At 47.2% G+C, this 17,616-nt stretch overlaps 1 protein-coding gene across 1 annotated transcript; it reads left to right on the top strand.

Annotated features, from left to right (window-relative positions):
- The first annotated feature begins 599 nt into the window (after nt 1-599).
- Nucleotides 600-12,004, top strand: tango6 (transport and golgi organization 6 homolog (Drosophila)). Its single transcript, XM_062389071.1, has 18 exons — nt 600-779; nt 1,604-2,259; nt 2,348-2,470; nt 2,593-2,752; nt 3,097-3,203; nt 3,406-3,568; nt 3,942-4,009; nt 4,190-4,302; nt 4,402-4,575; nt 4,708-4,834; nt 5,086-5,289; nt 6,138-6,281; nt 6,390-6,917; nt 8,213-8,270; nt 8,391-8,549; nt 10,300-10,451; nt 10,693-10,806; nt 11,593-12,004. Exons 1-18 carry the CDS (start codon nt 728-730, stop codon nt 11,767-11,769), a joined length of 3,279 nt encoding a protein of 1,092 aa, XP_062245055.1. The 5' UTR covers nt 600-727; the 3' UTR covers nt 11,770-12,004.
- Nucleotides 12,005-17,616: the final 5,612 nt, after the last annotated feature.

The following is a 17,616-nucleotide window of genomic DNA, read 5'->3' as shown; positions in this document are numbered from 1 at the left end:
TTTTTCATCTCTTTATTCTTAAAGCATCTCTGCTGTCAATATCTCCATTAGCACGTACTTCTTTACACGCTTTGTAATCGTTCTGGTAGTTTCATATCCCTGCAGTAAACTTGACTAATTCTGACCTTGTGTTCTGATGCTCTTGTCTTTCACTGTGTATTGCTACTGGATTCCTACTTTCCCTCGGGATCAATAAAGTATCACACTCTCAAACATGTATTTTAATATCATGGACACACACACATTTCTTCAGTTTAATCTTTAAAAAACTTAATTTTATAATGACGCGTGTAAAAGCACCTGACACTGACCAACCCTAAAACATTTCTATGGACCATATTTCCAGATGCACTATCGTTTTTAAATTAACATTTACAATATACATATATTAATATGTACGTTTATTTCATCTTGCTTTGTTGAGTTTAAGTTTAATTTCCTCTAATTCTCCATATATTCTCTTTTTACTTGTATTGTAATTTCTCTGCAGTGTTGATAAAGTTGATTTAAAAAGAAAAAAAAGCGCTCGTGTCCTCAGCCAATCAGAGGACGATACACGATGACGTCCAATTACAGCGCCACTTTGAGACGCCGATGCTAATGCTAACCGCTACATCACGCCCACAGTTTGACGAGGCTCGTTTAGTTGATATATTAAATTATATATTTATAATAATAATCGCTCTAAACTCGCGTGTGACGGTGAAGTTGATTGTGTGATGGGGAAATGACTTCCGGGTTCCTCGCTGCAATCAGTATCCTCACGAAGCCTCTGAACGGTGAGTTGATGGAAAACTTAGAGATTGAGACATAAACTGTGAATTATTACATAAACTAAAACTTGAATGGTTAAAGAAACACGTCAGACATGTTCACACGAAGTAAAGTTACCGCTGAACACTAGTTTAACAATATATAGAGGGGGGGTAAAGAGCTTTTAAATCAGATTTAATTTGATTTTAAGGAAAGAAACCAGAGAAGCAGTTTAAATAACTAATCAATCAATCCATCATAATATTTCAGAGTTAGTAATTATGTTCAAGCTGCATGACAGTAGCAGCGAGGGATGAAATGGTTCCGAAACCCAAACTGGAAAGTGTGATACAAAAGTTCACAATCTTGTATTTGTGATACCTGAACTCCAACATGCTGCCTCGTGTAAAAGTCTCATTATTCTCTGCGTCTGTGGCTCAGGAGAAAGCTGCTGTGGGAGAAGACACTGAACCCTGAGTTGTCCCAGTGTGTCGGTGATGCGTGATAGAGAAAGTGCTGCACAGAGATGCTCTGTCTGTACTGGAAAGTGCTTTGGGTCGTAATCAAAACTAGAAAAGCTCGATTGAATAATACAAACAATTCACCAAATATTATTTTTTAATTAATTTGACATTTAATGCGAATCCCTTTTGTGAATATCTGTGGATTATCCTCTGAGAATTCAGTGAAGAGGTTAAAAGAACGATGGTTGTTGATAAGTTTTGTTGTGACAGTCACACTGACACAACTTGTCAACAGCATAGAAAGACAATCTACTCTAAACAGTCCTGTACAGATGTGGTCATGCACTGATAGTAATGTGGTACTCTTTTTGTGTTGCTTTTTGCAGAGGCGTCTGTGCGTGATGCTCAGTCCTCCCACCAGGAGGCGCTGCTGGCAGTGCTGCAGAACAACAGGTCCCTTCTCCTTCAGCAGCTTCAGAGTGAGAGCAGCTTCGAGGAGGTGAAGAAGCTGCGGGAGGAGGTGATGTCAGCGGCGGACTGGTTGTCCACAGATCCAGAAGATGCCACCTGGGGCTTCGTGCAGGAGTGTCTCCTGCTGCTCCTCGCCCTGGCACGACACATTTCTAATGAACTCAAACTGTTCAAGCTGAAAAGTTCCTCTGTGGCCAAAAATCCAACCCCTGAGTTTGCTCCACCTTTACCTCCGGATGTCCTCAGCGTCACGCAGCAGAAGACGCTCAGAGCAGCTCTTCAGTTCGTCGTCTCTCTGGGCCTCTGCCCCTACCTGGCTTCTGGAGTGGGCGTTCCCCTGAGCTGCCGCTCAGCGTTTGGAGCCATGGTGGAGAAACTCGTCCGAGGTGGAGCTGTGTCAGCCGGGGGGCGCCGCCTTCTTACCACCACAAACGTCCTGTTGCAGTTGGCAGAGCTGTCATCTTTGGCCACGCTGGTGTTCACACAGCATCTGGGGGATGTGATGGCGGCACTGTGCCAGCTCGGCCACCAGCCGCTCCGGGGGGAGAGAGGGGGCACCGAGGAGGAGAAGGTAACACATCTGGATATGGGCTTGTCGTTGCTCGTTTTAAAGGATAATGCTTTTGATGCATGACGTTTCTTAATTGTCTTCTTATCAGATGCAGGAGCTCAGTGCTGAGGAACGTCGAACCTGCAGGGAGGCTCTGAAAAGCCTTTTAGGAAAAGTCTACCAGCCGATCGTCATCAAGCAGCTGCTGATCCTCCAGGGTGGACCCAGACAGGTGAGGAGGGGTGTGGCCGGGACAGCTGGAGCAAGGCTGGTGATAGTGCTCATATTAGAAGTTAGTGTGTCAAATAGTATTGAGTGTTGCATTAGGCTTATGTCTCCTGTGCATCCTTCCAGTCGGGTGCAGCAGGAAGCTCCAGCGGTTCAGGCAGCAGAGCAGCTCTGGGATCAGCTCCCTCCTGGCTGAGGCGTCTGTGTGGTCAGCTGCTGTCTGAGCGCCTGATGCAGCCTAACGGGGTTCAGGCTGTAGTCAGAGCCGTCCTGGAGGGAGGAACCGGTGAGTCATCAGTTAGAACCCCCCGCCCCCCCCTACTGTGGAACCCTCTGCCCACTGAACAGATTCAGTCTGGAGCTTTATTTAAGTTCCATTCTGTGAAATCTTTAGGAAATGTTTGACTTTTATTTATTCTGACTATTCTAAATGATTTGATCTTATTGTTTTTTACTTTCGTGCTCATGTTTGCTTGTTTATTTCAATCTCTCTGCCAAGTGTAGCAGTGAGTGGTAGAGACTACAGTGAAGGAGCGTTTGATTAGTTTTAATGAGTCGTGTATTTGGCTCCTTCTTACTCGACTGTTTCATCGTCTGAAGAGCTTAAATCAAACTGTTTCTGTCCACTAGGGGGCGAGTCAGACTGGAGGAGGTGTGATGGTGTGGCCAGGATCTTGGTGGCCTGCCCTCAACAGTCTACCTCAGCAGATAGTTACTACAGACAAGTCTGTCCTCAGGTCAGCTACACACACACACACACACACACACACACACCCACACACACTTATCTCAGCCTGTTCATACCGGTGTGAATATGAACATGTCATAGTTTTACAAATGGCACTGATGGAATTATTCTGCCGTTAATCCCCCGTCTTGTTTCCGACTCCTCTGATTGGCCGACTGCTCGTGTTTGATGTCATCGTTGTTCGGTTGCAGATCCTCCAGCTCCTGCACTTCAAAGACAAGCTGGCGGCACAACAGTTTCAGCTTGTGGCCACCAGGGCGGCGCTTTCCATGGTACAGGAGAAGCCCAGCTTTGCACATCAGTACCTGCTCACCCCTCTGCTTCAACCTCTTCACCGCTGCACCAGTGCTTCCAGTCAGTAAACTCACTGCTTTTTATCCATGTGTGTTAGATGTTACATTTAAAAATAGAGTTTTCCCTCCTGGGGCATCTGGAGCTGTTTCAGGTCAGATCAGATTTTACTGCCTCAGAGTGTTGAGGGTCAATCCTGAAGCTTCTCACCAAGTGAACCTCAACAGGAAGCGTTCTGATCAGGAATCTGAAGCAGGGAGGCAGCTTGACCTCATGATCTCATCCTTCCAGTCTGACCTAGTTTGTGCATTGAATTCCTATCAGGCAGAAACTGTTGTTTATATCATCCCCTCGGAGGAGGAGGAGGACCAGCAGATGAGCAGCAACAGGGTCAGGTCCCAGCAGGTCTGAGCTGTGTGTGTTTGTGTGTCTGCAGATGGGAGTCGTGACCTTGCTGCTGTGGAGGAGTGGGAGCTGACACGTTGTGTAGAAGATGTGTACAAGGTGAGGACACACAAAGGAAAACGACACGGTGACGTCCATTGTAGTTACAGTAACGTTCAAAGCTCTGGTCACATCTGGAGGAGGAAGACGCAGCACTTTCCCTGTCTGTAGGTTAATGTTGTGTCACTTTCCTTCACTGTGTCCTCATTGTGTTGTTCTTGTGTCTCTTGTTGCTGTCAGATCTGGGTGGTTGGAAACAGTCCATCAGCGTCTCTTCTCAAAGCTCTAGAGGAAGTTCTGCCCGTTATCTTCACTCTTTTCTGTTTCACCAAGCAGAACGTCTCACACCTCCGGTAACGTTTGCTAACGTGCAATCAGCTGACACGTGCACATGATTCAAACTCAGACCTGAAGTGTGGGACCGATAATGAGTGCGTGCTGTGTCCCCACAGCTCCCCCTGCCAGGACATTCTGTTGTGGTACCTGAGCCACACTGAGGCGTCTGAAGCCCTGTCCGCTCTGAGGCAGCTCTCAGGTCTGCAGGGACAGAAAACAGAAGCAAACGACTTCTACTTCACGCCAGGAAGTGACGGAGGAGCCAGGTTCCACTCGAGACAGAACTGCAGGTGAACGACGCAGGAAGGACAAAGCTCCGTCTCGTAGATTTGCTGAAGCTGTTTGCAAGATTAATAATGTCCCCTCATCATCGTTAATAGAGCTTCATGACTGTGTCCTTCTCTTCTCTGATCCTGTGTCAGTGATGAGGACGACGCTCTGTATGAGAAGCTGTCGGGGGAACAGTGGAGGCTGGAGTGTCTCATGCATTTGTTGGCTGAACTCAAAGACAGTGATCTACCTGGAGACTTCTTCCTCGAGCTGCTGCAGGTATATACACACACAAACACACACACACCCACACACACACACACACACACACACACACACACCCACACACACACACACACACACACACACACACACACACACACACACACACACACACACACACACACACACACAGATAATGGTTGTATTAAAATTGTATTCTATTTTCCAGTGTTTCTGTTTGTTCTGTCCATGTCGTTGAGAAAGTAAACCTCAGTGTATGTTCCATTGTGCCCTGTCGTCTCCTGCAGGAGCTGACCAGTTGGACGGCTGCTGCAGACGAGGTGAAGAACGAAGAAGAGGAGCTGGACGTGTCCACCATGACGCTCCTGGAGATGGAGCAGGAGGTGCTGGGTCGAGCTGCGAGACAAAGCCTGAGACTCGCTTTGCTTCAGGTGCTGGCAATGATGGTTGAGTCTCTGCAGCATAATACACTGCTGAGAAAACCCAACCAGGTGAGTAGGAGGATCACACACACACACACACACACACACACACACACACACACAAACAAACACACAAACACACAAACACACAAACAAACAAACAGGGAGCACATAAATCCAATGAAAACACAAAGATTAAGTATATAAGAGCAGGTCACAGTTATTTGGCTACATACATACTCATTTTTATTTTAAAACTGATCACTCATTTAAAGACCAGGAGTATTTAACCTCTTCTATTGGCAGTAAAACCCAAACCTACTCCTCAGGAGATCTGTTCTTGTCGTGAGCGTCTTTGTCCTTAATGCACTTTCAGTGGTTTAGTTTACATTTAAACTGAGCAGATGCTGCAGGACAAACTGCTTTTTATTGCACTTTCATGTTAACAAATGAGACAAATGTCCCTGAAGTGTCTCACGTGTCCACTCGTCCTCCTTGGGACTGCAGTGGTCTTTCTCCTGCACATTGCTAAATCGGTCTGTTCCTGTGGGAGTTCTGTAAAGGAAACGAGCCGCGTTGAGTCATGACGCTGAAAACCAAAATAACCTATTTTCTTTAGGGGGGGGGGGGGCTGACTGGCATTTTAGGGTCAACACACTTTCCCTGTAGAGATAAAGAAATATTTGTGGCCTCACTTCATGAGACGATGTTTTATTTATAGATGTTTCACCTTTTCATGTCTTTACAAGGATCGAATGTTTTCTGGGAATTTCCTGAAAAGCGTTGGAAAAAAATGTCCTATACTCGAATCCATTATCATTACTCTAGATGTTCGGAGAGTATTTAATTTATCTTAGTTCATTTAAAACATGTCTCTGTTATATTTCTATCCCTGAGTCTGTTCTTCTCTTCTCCAGGTGGTGGACTTCATTGTGACCCTGGTCCAAAGGGCCTGTGTGGGTCTGGATCAGGTCACTGAGCCGAGTCCTGAGAACCCGATAGAGAGTCAGACTCTGAGCATGGGGATCGGTCTGGTGGCCACTCTGCTGTCCGGACCTGAGGTACCACAACCGATAAGATGTTACCACAGATGTTATTATGACAAAGAAATACAATTGAGGTTTTGTTTTTTAATCTCACTGTCTTCTCCGTCCTCTTTATTTCCACAGCTTGGCGCAGAGGACTACTCTTCCATGTCCAGGTTGCTCTCACCTCTGGAGACATTGTCCCAGAATCACTCCGACGTGGTCGTCCAGCAGCTGGCATCCAACCTCAGAGCCGTCATCGCCACTCACGGTGCCATCAGGCCTGAAGGTCTCGCTGCTGCTGCTGCCCAGGCCTCCAGAAAACCAGAAACAACAGTCAAGAACACCAACGTGTCTTCTAGGAGAAAGCAAAAGATTCCAACTGAAGGAAGTGACTCAGGTACGAGACCATGTTCGTCTCCCCGGGACAGAAATCCACCGATCAACCCCCTCATCACACACCCAGTGTCCCCTGGTGGGTCTGCAGCTGGAAAAACTCCACGATCCGGACGCACCAGTGTCCCATGCTCCTCGACCAAGCCCTTCTCTGATTGGCTGCTGGAGGCGTGTGACCCGGAGGTGCCAACCAGAGCGTTCGCCCTGCGGGTCCTGACCCAGATGGTGCAAAGTGGGAAGCCAGAGGTCGTGCAGGCCCAGGAGAAGGTGCTCATGGTGGGTGACTCGTTTATGAGTTTTAACTTTTTAAAATAATTCTTCTTTTAAACACTTGAGAAATATCAAGCCACAAGTTTTTAAACTAGGTCGAGGTAAATGAAAGTGAAAGGCAAACACAAGTGTGACATTCAGATGATTTGTTTGTTGAGCTAATAGTGAATCAGTTTCCATTCAAAACATATATGTTAATACATAAGGTGGTTGACGCAGCCTTTAATTGAAATAACAGTTGTGTAGCCTTCGCCTAATTCATGACATTGTGTTTGTGCACATCAGGAAAGTGAGGGTTGTGTTTTTATCTGTTGGGCGACAGTGAGCAGACGTGTATAATAAATAAGGTGGACGGACGTCTCCCTCAGGGAACAAGGGTTTTACTCCAGGGACTTGTTATGGTGGAACGGACAAGAAAGGACAAAAGCTTCATCTTCTATTCTCTGTTATCACACACACACACACACACACACACATACACACACACACACACACACACACACACACACACACACACACACATACAGCAACACACACCCGCCGTGTTCACCTCAGATAACCTTCCTTTCTTATTCCTCAATTTTGTGCCAGGGTTGTGTTTGGCTCCTTGATATCTGAAACTCCAGCCTGATCTTTTCAGTTCTATCAAAGCTCTACCTACCCCCCCCCCCCCCCCCCCCACCACCACCACCCCCCCTCCCAACACACCCACACACACCACACACACACACACATACTTGAACCCACATCTCAAAGGGCCCCTGGCGGCCATGTTTAGATTATTCCCTTTGATCGTTGATCTTATTGTTTTTAATGAATTCAATATTGATCTGCTTTTGCTCCATTGGAAGGATCTGTCTTGATGCTGTGTTTGATGTCTTATGGCAGAATATTCCCTCTGCGGTGAAACCAGACTGTAAATTAAAGATGAATCCTCAAGAGTGAAGCTAAGGCGCTGGTCATGGGTCATAAGCCGCCTCCTCCATGTTAGTAGATGGGACATGGACCCAACGAAAAACAGAACGGGTCAAATACATGTTTCTCAAAGATGGTTTATATAACGTCAGGTAGTTTGAATCACTCTGATGTTTGTTCAAGTGTTTCTGATAAGTTTGGTTTTAATTAGTTATTTGATGATTTCTGTATAATCATCGTTCATCTTTATATACAGTCTATTTCACCTGGGTTTACCATAAGTCATTTAATTTGTGGGATCTCATTAAGATGAGATACAAACTTTCTGTTTGTGGTTGGAACAAAGTCTTGTTTGGTGATTTAATCAGTGTTTGTTTCTTCTTCAGCTCTTTTTAGAAAACCTGGAGCACGAGGACTCGTTCATTTACCTTTCAGCCATTCAAGGTGAAGTTACTGCAGAGTCTGGACTAATGTGACGCTGACATTGGTTTTTAATAATCGATCTACAGAAGTATTTGGTTTGAATCTACTCTCAAGGGTAAACTGAGTGTGAACTGTCTCCAGGTCTGGCTGCGTTGGCGGATTCGTTTCCTGAGAGGATCCTTGAGAGGCTCCTGGAGGACTTCCAGCATGGCCCCTCACTGCCCACGTCCGACCAGGAGCGCTCCCTGGAAACACGCCTCAAAGTGGGAGAGGTCCTGATGAGGGCGAGCAGGGCCATGGGTAAGACATGTAGCTGAGTCCGACCTTTGACCTGTGGAGGTTGTCAAGTGTTTTTAAAGAACATAATATTTGACCTTGTGTGTTGAACTGTGTAAGAATGATAGAATCTGTTTTATCCTTGAATGTGCTTGTATTATCTGACGTGTGTGTGTGTTTCTGTGGTGGACAGATATCGGCCGGCAGCCACCACACATGAAACCATAAAAGCCACAGTGCCGACTTGTTTTGCAGGCAGAGCTCTGTTCAGAAGGAGTCTGTGTGTCAGAACCTATCCCTGATAGAAAACCCCATTTGGATCTGTTCCCCGGTTTGGTTTTATCTGCCAGATTGCCATCGTACCAGCTCCCTGGGACAATCGGGGGTTTATATCCTCCCTGTGTTTGTCTTCAGCTCCCCAGCCGGCTGAGGTTTAGCTTTTGCCCGGCTGTCATGTGTAAATAGGAGGGTTTTGGTGGAGTCAATGTTGAATCACTTAATGTTTGGCCGTGCTGTGCTCGGCACCCAGGTGCTGCTGACTGTACTTTCACGGCCCGGTGAGCTGCTTCAGTGTGCGGAAATGGATTTACTGGATTCACTGAAAGAAAAGAGTCGGTGCACAGAATGACTTTCTCCAGAGAGAGAGAGCGAGCGAGCTGGGAGGACTGGTCTGGCAGCGTCACAACCAGTAGCAACCAGCTTTGTGTTGTTGACCCCACTTGGCTGCGATTGGCTGTAGTCCTCATAGTGAGCCCAGATGGTGGAGATGTGAGCTGTGTCAAACCGACAACAACTAAAACATCTTCCCCTGTTCTTTACTGGGACCCTGTCAGGACCAGTAGACCTCAAGGGGACCAGTGTCCTGTTCTAATGAGGCTAAATGTAATTTCAGAGGTTGTGTTAAGGTTAGATATGAACTGGGATAAGGTAAGGTATGAACTGGTCCTGGTTAGGGTTAGGTATGAACTGGTCCTGGTTAGGGTTAGGTATGAACTGGTCCTGGACTGGGATAAGGTAAGGTATGAACTGGTCCTGGTTAGGGTTAGGTACGAACTGGTCCTGGACTGGGATAAGGTTAGGTATGAACTGGTCCTGGACTGGTTAAGGTTAGCTATGGACTGGTCCTGGTTAAGTATGAACTGGTCCTGGACTGGGATAAGGTTTTAGTTTGGCTGTCCACAATGAATGGAAGTCAATGCACAGAACTAAGGATTTCTGAGCAAACCTGTGTGTGTGTGTTGCTCAGGTATTACTCTTGTTGTGGGACCTAAATCTGAAGTCATGGAGCCACAACTGTGTGTGTGTGCGTGTGTGAAGCTGTAAATTACTGACCCACACACACAGGGGTTATACAGGTCTTACTACTACCAGTCAGTCAGCTGGTTATCTTCTCTCAGCAGCAGTCGGCTCTGTGCTTTGTGTGTCTGTGTGTGTAACAGTGTTGCACACAAACAGCTTGTTGAACTGAATCTGACTGAACTCTAAGCAACGACATCATGATGGGGGATGTGGATTCGAACCTGTGTCCCGAATGTGAAGCTCCTTCTCCAGAGCCACGTCTCAGTGATCACCTCGTGCCTTTAGTTTTGTGTTTGAGAACTTTGGCTTCTCTGTCTCTGCTGATCTGAGGATCTGAGTTTTTTCTGTTCCCACAGTTCAAAGAGAGTTCAACATGTTGGCCCTTTAATTATTCTACATTAGTTATTCTCTCATCTTCCTTCAAACTGTGTAAAGTTTTCTGCTGAGAACTAACCTGGTGGTGTTTGTCCTCCAGGGGAGCTGGCGCCGCACCTCGGCCGTCCTCTGGTGGCCGTCTTCCTGCAGGGAACCAGGGACTCGGACCAAAGCATCCGGGCCAGCTGTCTGTCCAACCTCGGGGAACTCTGCCAGAAACTGGACTACGCTCTGGGACCACTGGCTCAAGAGGTGAGACGGAGCACAGTCAAAGGAAACTTCTATCATCATTATTTGGATCAATAGGATCCTGGTATCATCCTCTGCCTCGTCACATGAGGCTGTAATATCCCCATTCTGATCATCATATGGCCCCTGAGGCTATTTCTGTATGTATGGACTGATGTGACAACTCCTCCTACATAAGACAAGTATAAAACAGTGTTACTGATTTATCTGTGTTTGTGTGTGTGTGTTTGTGTGTGTCGCACAGCTGAGCTTGTGTCTGACAGCTCTGATAAAGACGGAGAAGGAGGCAGAGGTGAGGAGAGCTGCTGTTCACGTTATAGCCCTGCTGCTCCGAGGCCTGAGCCACAAAACCACCCAGGTACACACTCACTCTCACAGACACACACAAACTCAACAACACATGGACAGATCAATCAATCAATATACAACTATCTAGAGCTGATATTGATCATAAAAACATTCGCCATCATATGACAACTGAAGTTATGGAGACGTCAGAAAAGGACCTCAGGTATAGTTTTTTTTTTTAAAGTCCATGTATCTCTGCAGGAGTATAATCTAAAATATGTAAATATAATGTATTAAATATGAAGTTTATATAGATGTGGTAGTAAAGACGTCACCTTGAAGTCCAGTAGTGATGTCATATAGTGTAGTAATACAATCCAACACAACTTCTTGATCCTGGTCTGATTTCGGGCGATTAAAAGAATAAACATCAAATAGACAAACATCCAGTGAAGCACTGAAGCCACTGCCACGACGACGCTCATGGGTCCAGCTGCTGGTCCCAGTCACATCCCTGTCATTACTGGAACAGCTGGAGAAGCACGGCACCAACATCTGTACGAGGCTAATGAGTGAGAGCAGATGACAGGGAGAGACGGTGTGAGCACAAAGACACTGGCTGGAGGAGGTGGAGGAGGTGGAGGAGAGAACTGAAGAGGAGTCAGGGATCAATTCATTCATTTCAAGTCATAAACTCAAACATATTTGAGTCGTGTTGCTTTTTGAAAGTTGAAAAACAGCATTTAAGGATCGACTGAGGTCTTATTATTTCATCTATGATGTGAATGTGGAGAAGAGGTGGAACGTAGAAGTAAATCATCCCTCGCTTGTTCCATAATGACCTCTGTCTCCGCAGGTTCTCAGTGAGGTTCTGTTGGATCTGTACCGAGCTCTGAAGTGGGTGCTGCGCTCGGACCCGGATGAGGTCACGGTGCTGCACGCTCAGCTGGCGCTGGAGGAGCTGGATGACGTGATGAGGAGGTTCATCTTCCCCGAGCAGAAGCTGGAGAAGAAGATCGTCGTCTTACCGTAGAACTGACGTTTTCAACCCGTCCACAGTTTGACCCAACGGAGGATTTTTATATTTATGTGGCGGCTCCGGTTCTGCCTCCACGTGTGAGGTGGACTTGTGGACACAGAGCAGCAGGAAGACAGAGCAGCAGTGAATCCTGCAGACACGGTGTTAACTGACCGTCAGGAACAGTGAGTCTGCACCCTCAGGTTCCACTGTACCACCAGAACCACCACATTAAAGCTTTCAACACATATTCTGCTTTCTATTATCATTATTAGTAGTAGTAGCAGTAGTGTATGTATATGTATATGTATATATTTATCTTTATTGGACAGGTCATCAGCGTATTGAAGACAATTGTTCTTGCTCACCTTCACACCTGATATTGTGATCACGTGTTAACCTAACAGGACGACAGCTGAAGAGCGCTGTCGTCTGAGGTAAATAAAAACAACTCAGTTCCAATGAAACGTCTCATTTCGGTGGGATTTCAGGTTTAAAGGGGCAGTCCCAACATGTTACCTTTTAAAGTTGATCCACATGACGGAGCCCGGGATTGGTCACAGAGGGAAACCATGTGAAAGTGTGGTGGCCAGCTGTGGATGGAGTGAATCTATAAGAGTTGACCTTTGCTGTGTCAACAAGGTCAGATGTTCTCCAGGAAGGTTTGAACAGAGCGGCGCTCAGGGTCGACTCAGAGGAACGAGACATTCCTTCTTTTGTCTCCTCCATCGGGGCGATCGGCTCGTGTGTTTGAATCCTGACCTTCTCTGTGGTCCCTGTGTGAACGAGCAAACACAGGGAGCTTAGGCTTCTTTACACTCCAGGAACCTCTTCTCCACCACAGAGTCACGGTGTCACCGCGGCAGGACGCCACAGACGCAGGCTCCTTCGTCACGGTGGCAGATTCAGGCCACGACGCAGCAACGACTCCTCGGTTCCACCTGTGTTTACACAGAACGCTGTGTCCGTCAGAGAAGCTTCAAATAACGTTTGGGTTTCTCAGAGTTAATTTCCTTTTACATTTAATTAAATCAAACTGTAGAAACTGGTTTAAAAGCTTAATGTTGATGGATCTATATCTTGTTTGATAAACATGCACAAAGTTAAATGTTTCATCCATTTCACTGTAAACACAGAAGTTTCTCCACTTCCTCCCACTGAAACATCCCAGTTAGGTCCCATCTGTTAACATGGAGGAAGTGGGGCTTTATGACCTATACTGTACCCAGCCACCAGGGGGCCTTTGGCTTCACTTTTGGACATGTCGGCCTCTGACCTCACCTGGCAAAGACGTTCACATGTATTTCTTCAGAAGCATCATTCCATATTTAAAAAATGATGTTGCATCATGGGAAATGTCAGATCCAGCAGTTTTGCATCTTTCCTGCTCTGGGGTGTAAGAGTCTGGACGTGTGCCGAAGCCCTGAGAGGTCACGGCCGCCGGCGAGCCACAGAGGAGAAGGTGGAGGAGACCACGAGCGTCTTCAGCTTGTTTCCTCCTGAGAGCTTTTTGTTTTGAGTTACGTGCTTTTTATTACTGACTTCAATGAAATGTGTCTGAGTGGCTCTGGCAGCCGCGTATCGATTCCCAGGGGCGTTCTGCGATTCGTCTCAGGCTGCCAGCTCGGCACGGCCGTGGAACCTGCAGGATGTCAGCAGCTCAGCCGGGGAGGAGAGGGGGGGAGGGAGGGAGGGAGGGAGGGAAGGTAAATAACCCCATAAAGGATGCTTTGAGCCGGGTGTAGAGGAGAGGAGGAAAGAGGGGGGCTCTGGTCAAACAGTCCCCGGGCTTGTTGGGAGGCTGCCGGCTGCATTGCAGAGAGATAGGGAGCTAAGTGGGGTGCTGAGGGAGAGGAGGGGAGCGAGGAGAAAGGGGGGGTTAAAGGAGACAGAGAGAGGAGGTGTGGAGGAGCAGCTCAGCAGTGTTGGATATGCCCGGCCAGCCAGCCGAGGCAGGAGAGAGGGAGAGAAGGATTTAGACTCAAATGCAGAGCGCTGCTGACACTGCAGCACAGGACAGAGGAGGAGAGGCGGCTCCAGACCCGGGGACGGTTCACTGCAGGGGACGAAGAGGAAATCACACTTGAGAGACAAGGACGGGATCAAGCTCGGCCTGATCTGGCCCTCCATCTTCTCCTTCAGCGCCGGTGACCCCCGGCGCATGGTGGAAATCAGGAGCCGGGATGGAGAGCACCGGAGGCAGAGAGCAGGCGAGCCGCCAACCTGTGATCTACAGACGTAAATCTGCTCCAGCATCAGCTGCTGGCTGAGCACCTCATCACATCACAGGCCGGGGGGGCTTCATGCCCCGGGACAGTCCTGGTGGACCGAGGGAGGAGGCAGCGGTGGAGGAGGAGGAGCAGACGGCGGGGAGGCCGGCCCTGAGAAGTGGTGGAGGGTGGTGGTTTAAGCTGCCGGCTGTATATTTGTATGTGGCATCTCCTGAATTAAGCAAGCTGGAATAAAGATGTAGTGTGAGCCGGTGGAAGGAGGGGGACGGAACAAGGAGCGTGCTGTGTGAGGAGGGGACAGGGCTGGACGGACGCACCAGGCTGCCTGAGACCTGAGGGGAGACCGAGACGGAGGGTCCACTGGCTCAGGAAGGTAAAGCCTTTAATGACATGCTTTGCACTAAGAGACAATATCTACAATAGGTTTAGAATTAAGATCTGATGAGGCTGAGTGAAGATCAGGTTGAAGTGTGAGTCAAGCTGCAGGATGAGGTGAGGGCTGGGGGAGAAGAGAATGAATGAAACTATTCACCAAGAGACGAACGTGCTCAGGAGCGACCGAACGGAAAGTTTGACTGAATTTGGAATAAGTGACCTTTGAGTTGAGTTAGACGAGAGCGTGAGGAAGAGAAAATCTACCTTTTTTATTTAATAATGTCTAACGAGGCTGAAGAAGGTAAAGAAATCTGCTGCTGATGGAAGCTGTGAAACCTGGAGAATAGGTGGTTGTGTGTGGTTGTGTGTGTGTGTGTCTGTCTGTGTGTGTGTGTGTGTGTGTCTATTGAGCCTGTGTTGCCTCTGGCGTCTCCTCCATGTGCTGCTCTTGGACGGTGACGGTTGGGAAACGAGCGCCTCGGCTGCGGCTGTTTGTCGTCTGCTGGCGTCTCGGGAGGAAAAGGCTCGGCCTGTTTGGTTTTTCCGTGGCTTCACTGCCGAGCTGCACCTGAGGAAGAGGAGAAAGTGACTTTGTCCTTCGTGTAAACCTGCTGAGGTTTGTCAGGCTGCATCAGGTGAAGTGAGGAAGATTAAAACAAGCCCTTGTCTCTTTTCTCCCTCTAACAAATGAGAACATTTTGCCATGAGCCATAAAGATTCTCCCTCTTTATCTCCTGCTCTGGTTTGACCAGGGTTCTAAGGCAGCTCTCAGATCAGCGAATCATTAGCTCCGCCCGTCTGAACTTTGATTTTCTCCACAACTGACGGAAATTCAAGGAAGAAAAAAACTATACAACTAAAAGGTCAAGTTATCAACTCACCATCTAATTAAAATGACCTTCCATGTCCTCAAACATTCCTGAATCTTTGAGGTCGAAACTAGAGGGCGGCGTTCATACGGACTCCTTGTGGACATAGTCAACATGACGCCATTGGGTCCTGATGACATCATCAGTTACTGTTTTAAAATTCGCGAGCTAATCCATTGGATTACAACAAATCAAATCTAATCTGAATAGTTTCAGATTAACCCAAAATCAAACACGAAAATAATTTAGATTTATACTAAAAACATGAGTTGCTCTCAGCTGTCATTTATTTTTCATATTTTAACCTTTTTTGTTTGGTCTGTGTCCCATCTGCTAACATGGAGGAGGTTGGGCTTATACCCTAAGTGCAGCCGGCCACCAGGAGGCGATCACGATGAGTTGGCTTCACTTTTGGGAGCCGTCATGTCGTCCATCTTGATTCACAATAATTATACAATATGGGCGGGGCTTATTCATTCCTGGAAAGTTGGAGAAAGTGGAGACGTGTCATCCATCTTTATTGTGTTAAGTAGTGATGACACATGAGTCCTTGTGTCCTTCATGACCTGTTTCCTAACGTCTTCTATCTTCCTCCACCCCCCCCCCCCCCCTCGCTTCCCCTCCCTCCTCTGTCCCGAGTCCAAACCATCATTCAGCAACACCCCTGACTCCTCCTCCTCCTCCTCCTCCTCCTCCTCCTCCTCCTCCTCCTCCTCCTCCTCCTCCTCACCTGAACCCTCAGTTTATTCAGTCTGATGGATGCAGGGAACTCTTCCCATGAGGCTCTGCCACTCCGGAGAACCACTGGGAATATTATCACTGATTTAACCTGGAGGTGTTGATTCACTCTGGAATAACTCTTTTCTTTTCTATTGTAGTATTAAGTATTGTGCCCTGGTGGGAATTTGGATATTTCTGTGTCCTGGATCCGATTGTGAAATGCCAACCTGGTCCTGGACAGCTTCCTGATCTAGACCAGGACACGTGGACCTCATGTCCACGGACTTGGTTGCAGCCGGCATCTCTTTAATATTCACTGAGAATCTGTGGGGAGACTTGACAGCTTCAGGTTTCAGGACCGACGAGGACTTTTTTTACGATGACCAAGGTAAACGTGTTATTTGTCGTTATAAATTATAAAGCGTTGATTATTCCGTCAGTAAGAGGTGCTACCTACTTTTCCCGCACTGTGCTGGAGTCACTGGTGCAGAATGGGAGATGTAACCTGGGGCCTAATTGCTCCTGCACCCCCCTCCCCCCCCAACTGTCCCTCACTAATCCCAGCTCCCAACATGACAACGACCCCTTCCAGAGACTGTGGCCCTGTAATCAAAGAGTCCACACTACTGTCCACTCGTTATCTGCTCCGTGGCCCCGGGGCGTTCAGACCACATCGCCTCCGCTGCCAAACTCCAGCAGGTCTCACACCGAGCGGAGACTCTTTTGTCTGAGGCACAAAATCCCAACAGGAAAAACTGCAAAATGTCCCTGACGATGCTTCTACCAGAGAAACAGGCCGACTGACAGAGTGGTGCAGATCGTCTGGAGGAGCAGGGACAGTGGTTCTGAAAAGACATTTCCCTTTTAAACTCCAAAAAGCTGAATCGGTAACTGTCACAGGGACACAGCTCGTGATCTGAAACTATGATCCTTGACATCTGCTGCTGGTTTGGCAATTCATCATCCATCTAGTTGGGAGGACCTTCCCTTTACAAAGAGACATTCAGCATCTTGTCCTATTTCCAATGTCCTCCTTTGTGTAGAGGCTGAAGCTGAGGACACACTTTTTACAACCAAGGCCAATAAAACATAATTCCATTTAAATTATAATTAAAACAGTAACAGAACAGATCAAGTTTTTACCGGGAAAACGAAATCCAAAACAGACAGGGAGAGAATGAATGGAAAACCTGCAACATTACAGAAAACGAAAACTACTCTTCAGCAAAACCTGTTTCTGCACAGCTGTTGAAACCAACTTTCAAGTCCACGAGATCCAGATTTGTATTTGTATTGGTCACACTCATAGAAATCAGTAAAGTCAATTCCTGGATCTGGTTCTTTCTTGGCCCGTGTTCCATCTTTCACAGAGTTTCCTGGAAATCTAGCTTTTGTGTAATCAAACAAACGGACCGGGGAGAAAGTGTAACCTCCTTATCGGTGGTAATGAAATACCGTCAGTGGAAACCGATAACTGATGAGATGACACATGAAAACAAACCCTCAAAAAAAAAATCCCCAAACCGTCAATTTACTAAATCTCCTTTTCTGTCAGAATCTGAGAATCAAAGTTCCTCTGCAGATTCGTGGGGAAAGTGAGTTTGTGCCGGTAAATGTATATTTGTACATCCACATCAGAGCTCTGGATACATGTGAGTGCACGGATA

The sequence above is a fragment of the Platichthys flesus genome, chromosome 6, assembly GCF_949316205.1.
Source record: "Platichthys flesus chromosome 6, fPlaFle2.1, whole genome shotgun sequence".
NCBI classification, from domain to species: domain Eukaryota; kingdom Metazoa; phylum Chordata; class Actinopteri; order Pleuronectiformes; family Pleuronectidae; genus Platichthys; species Platichthys flesus.
This window is presented reverse-complemented; position numbering and strand designations above follow the sequence as displayed.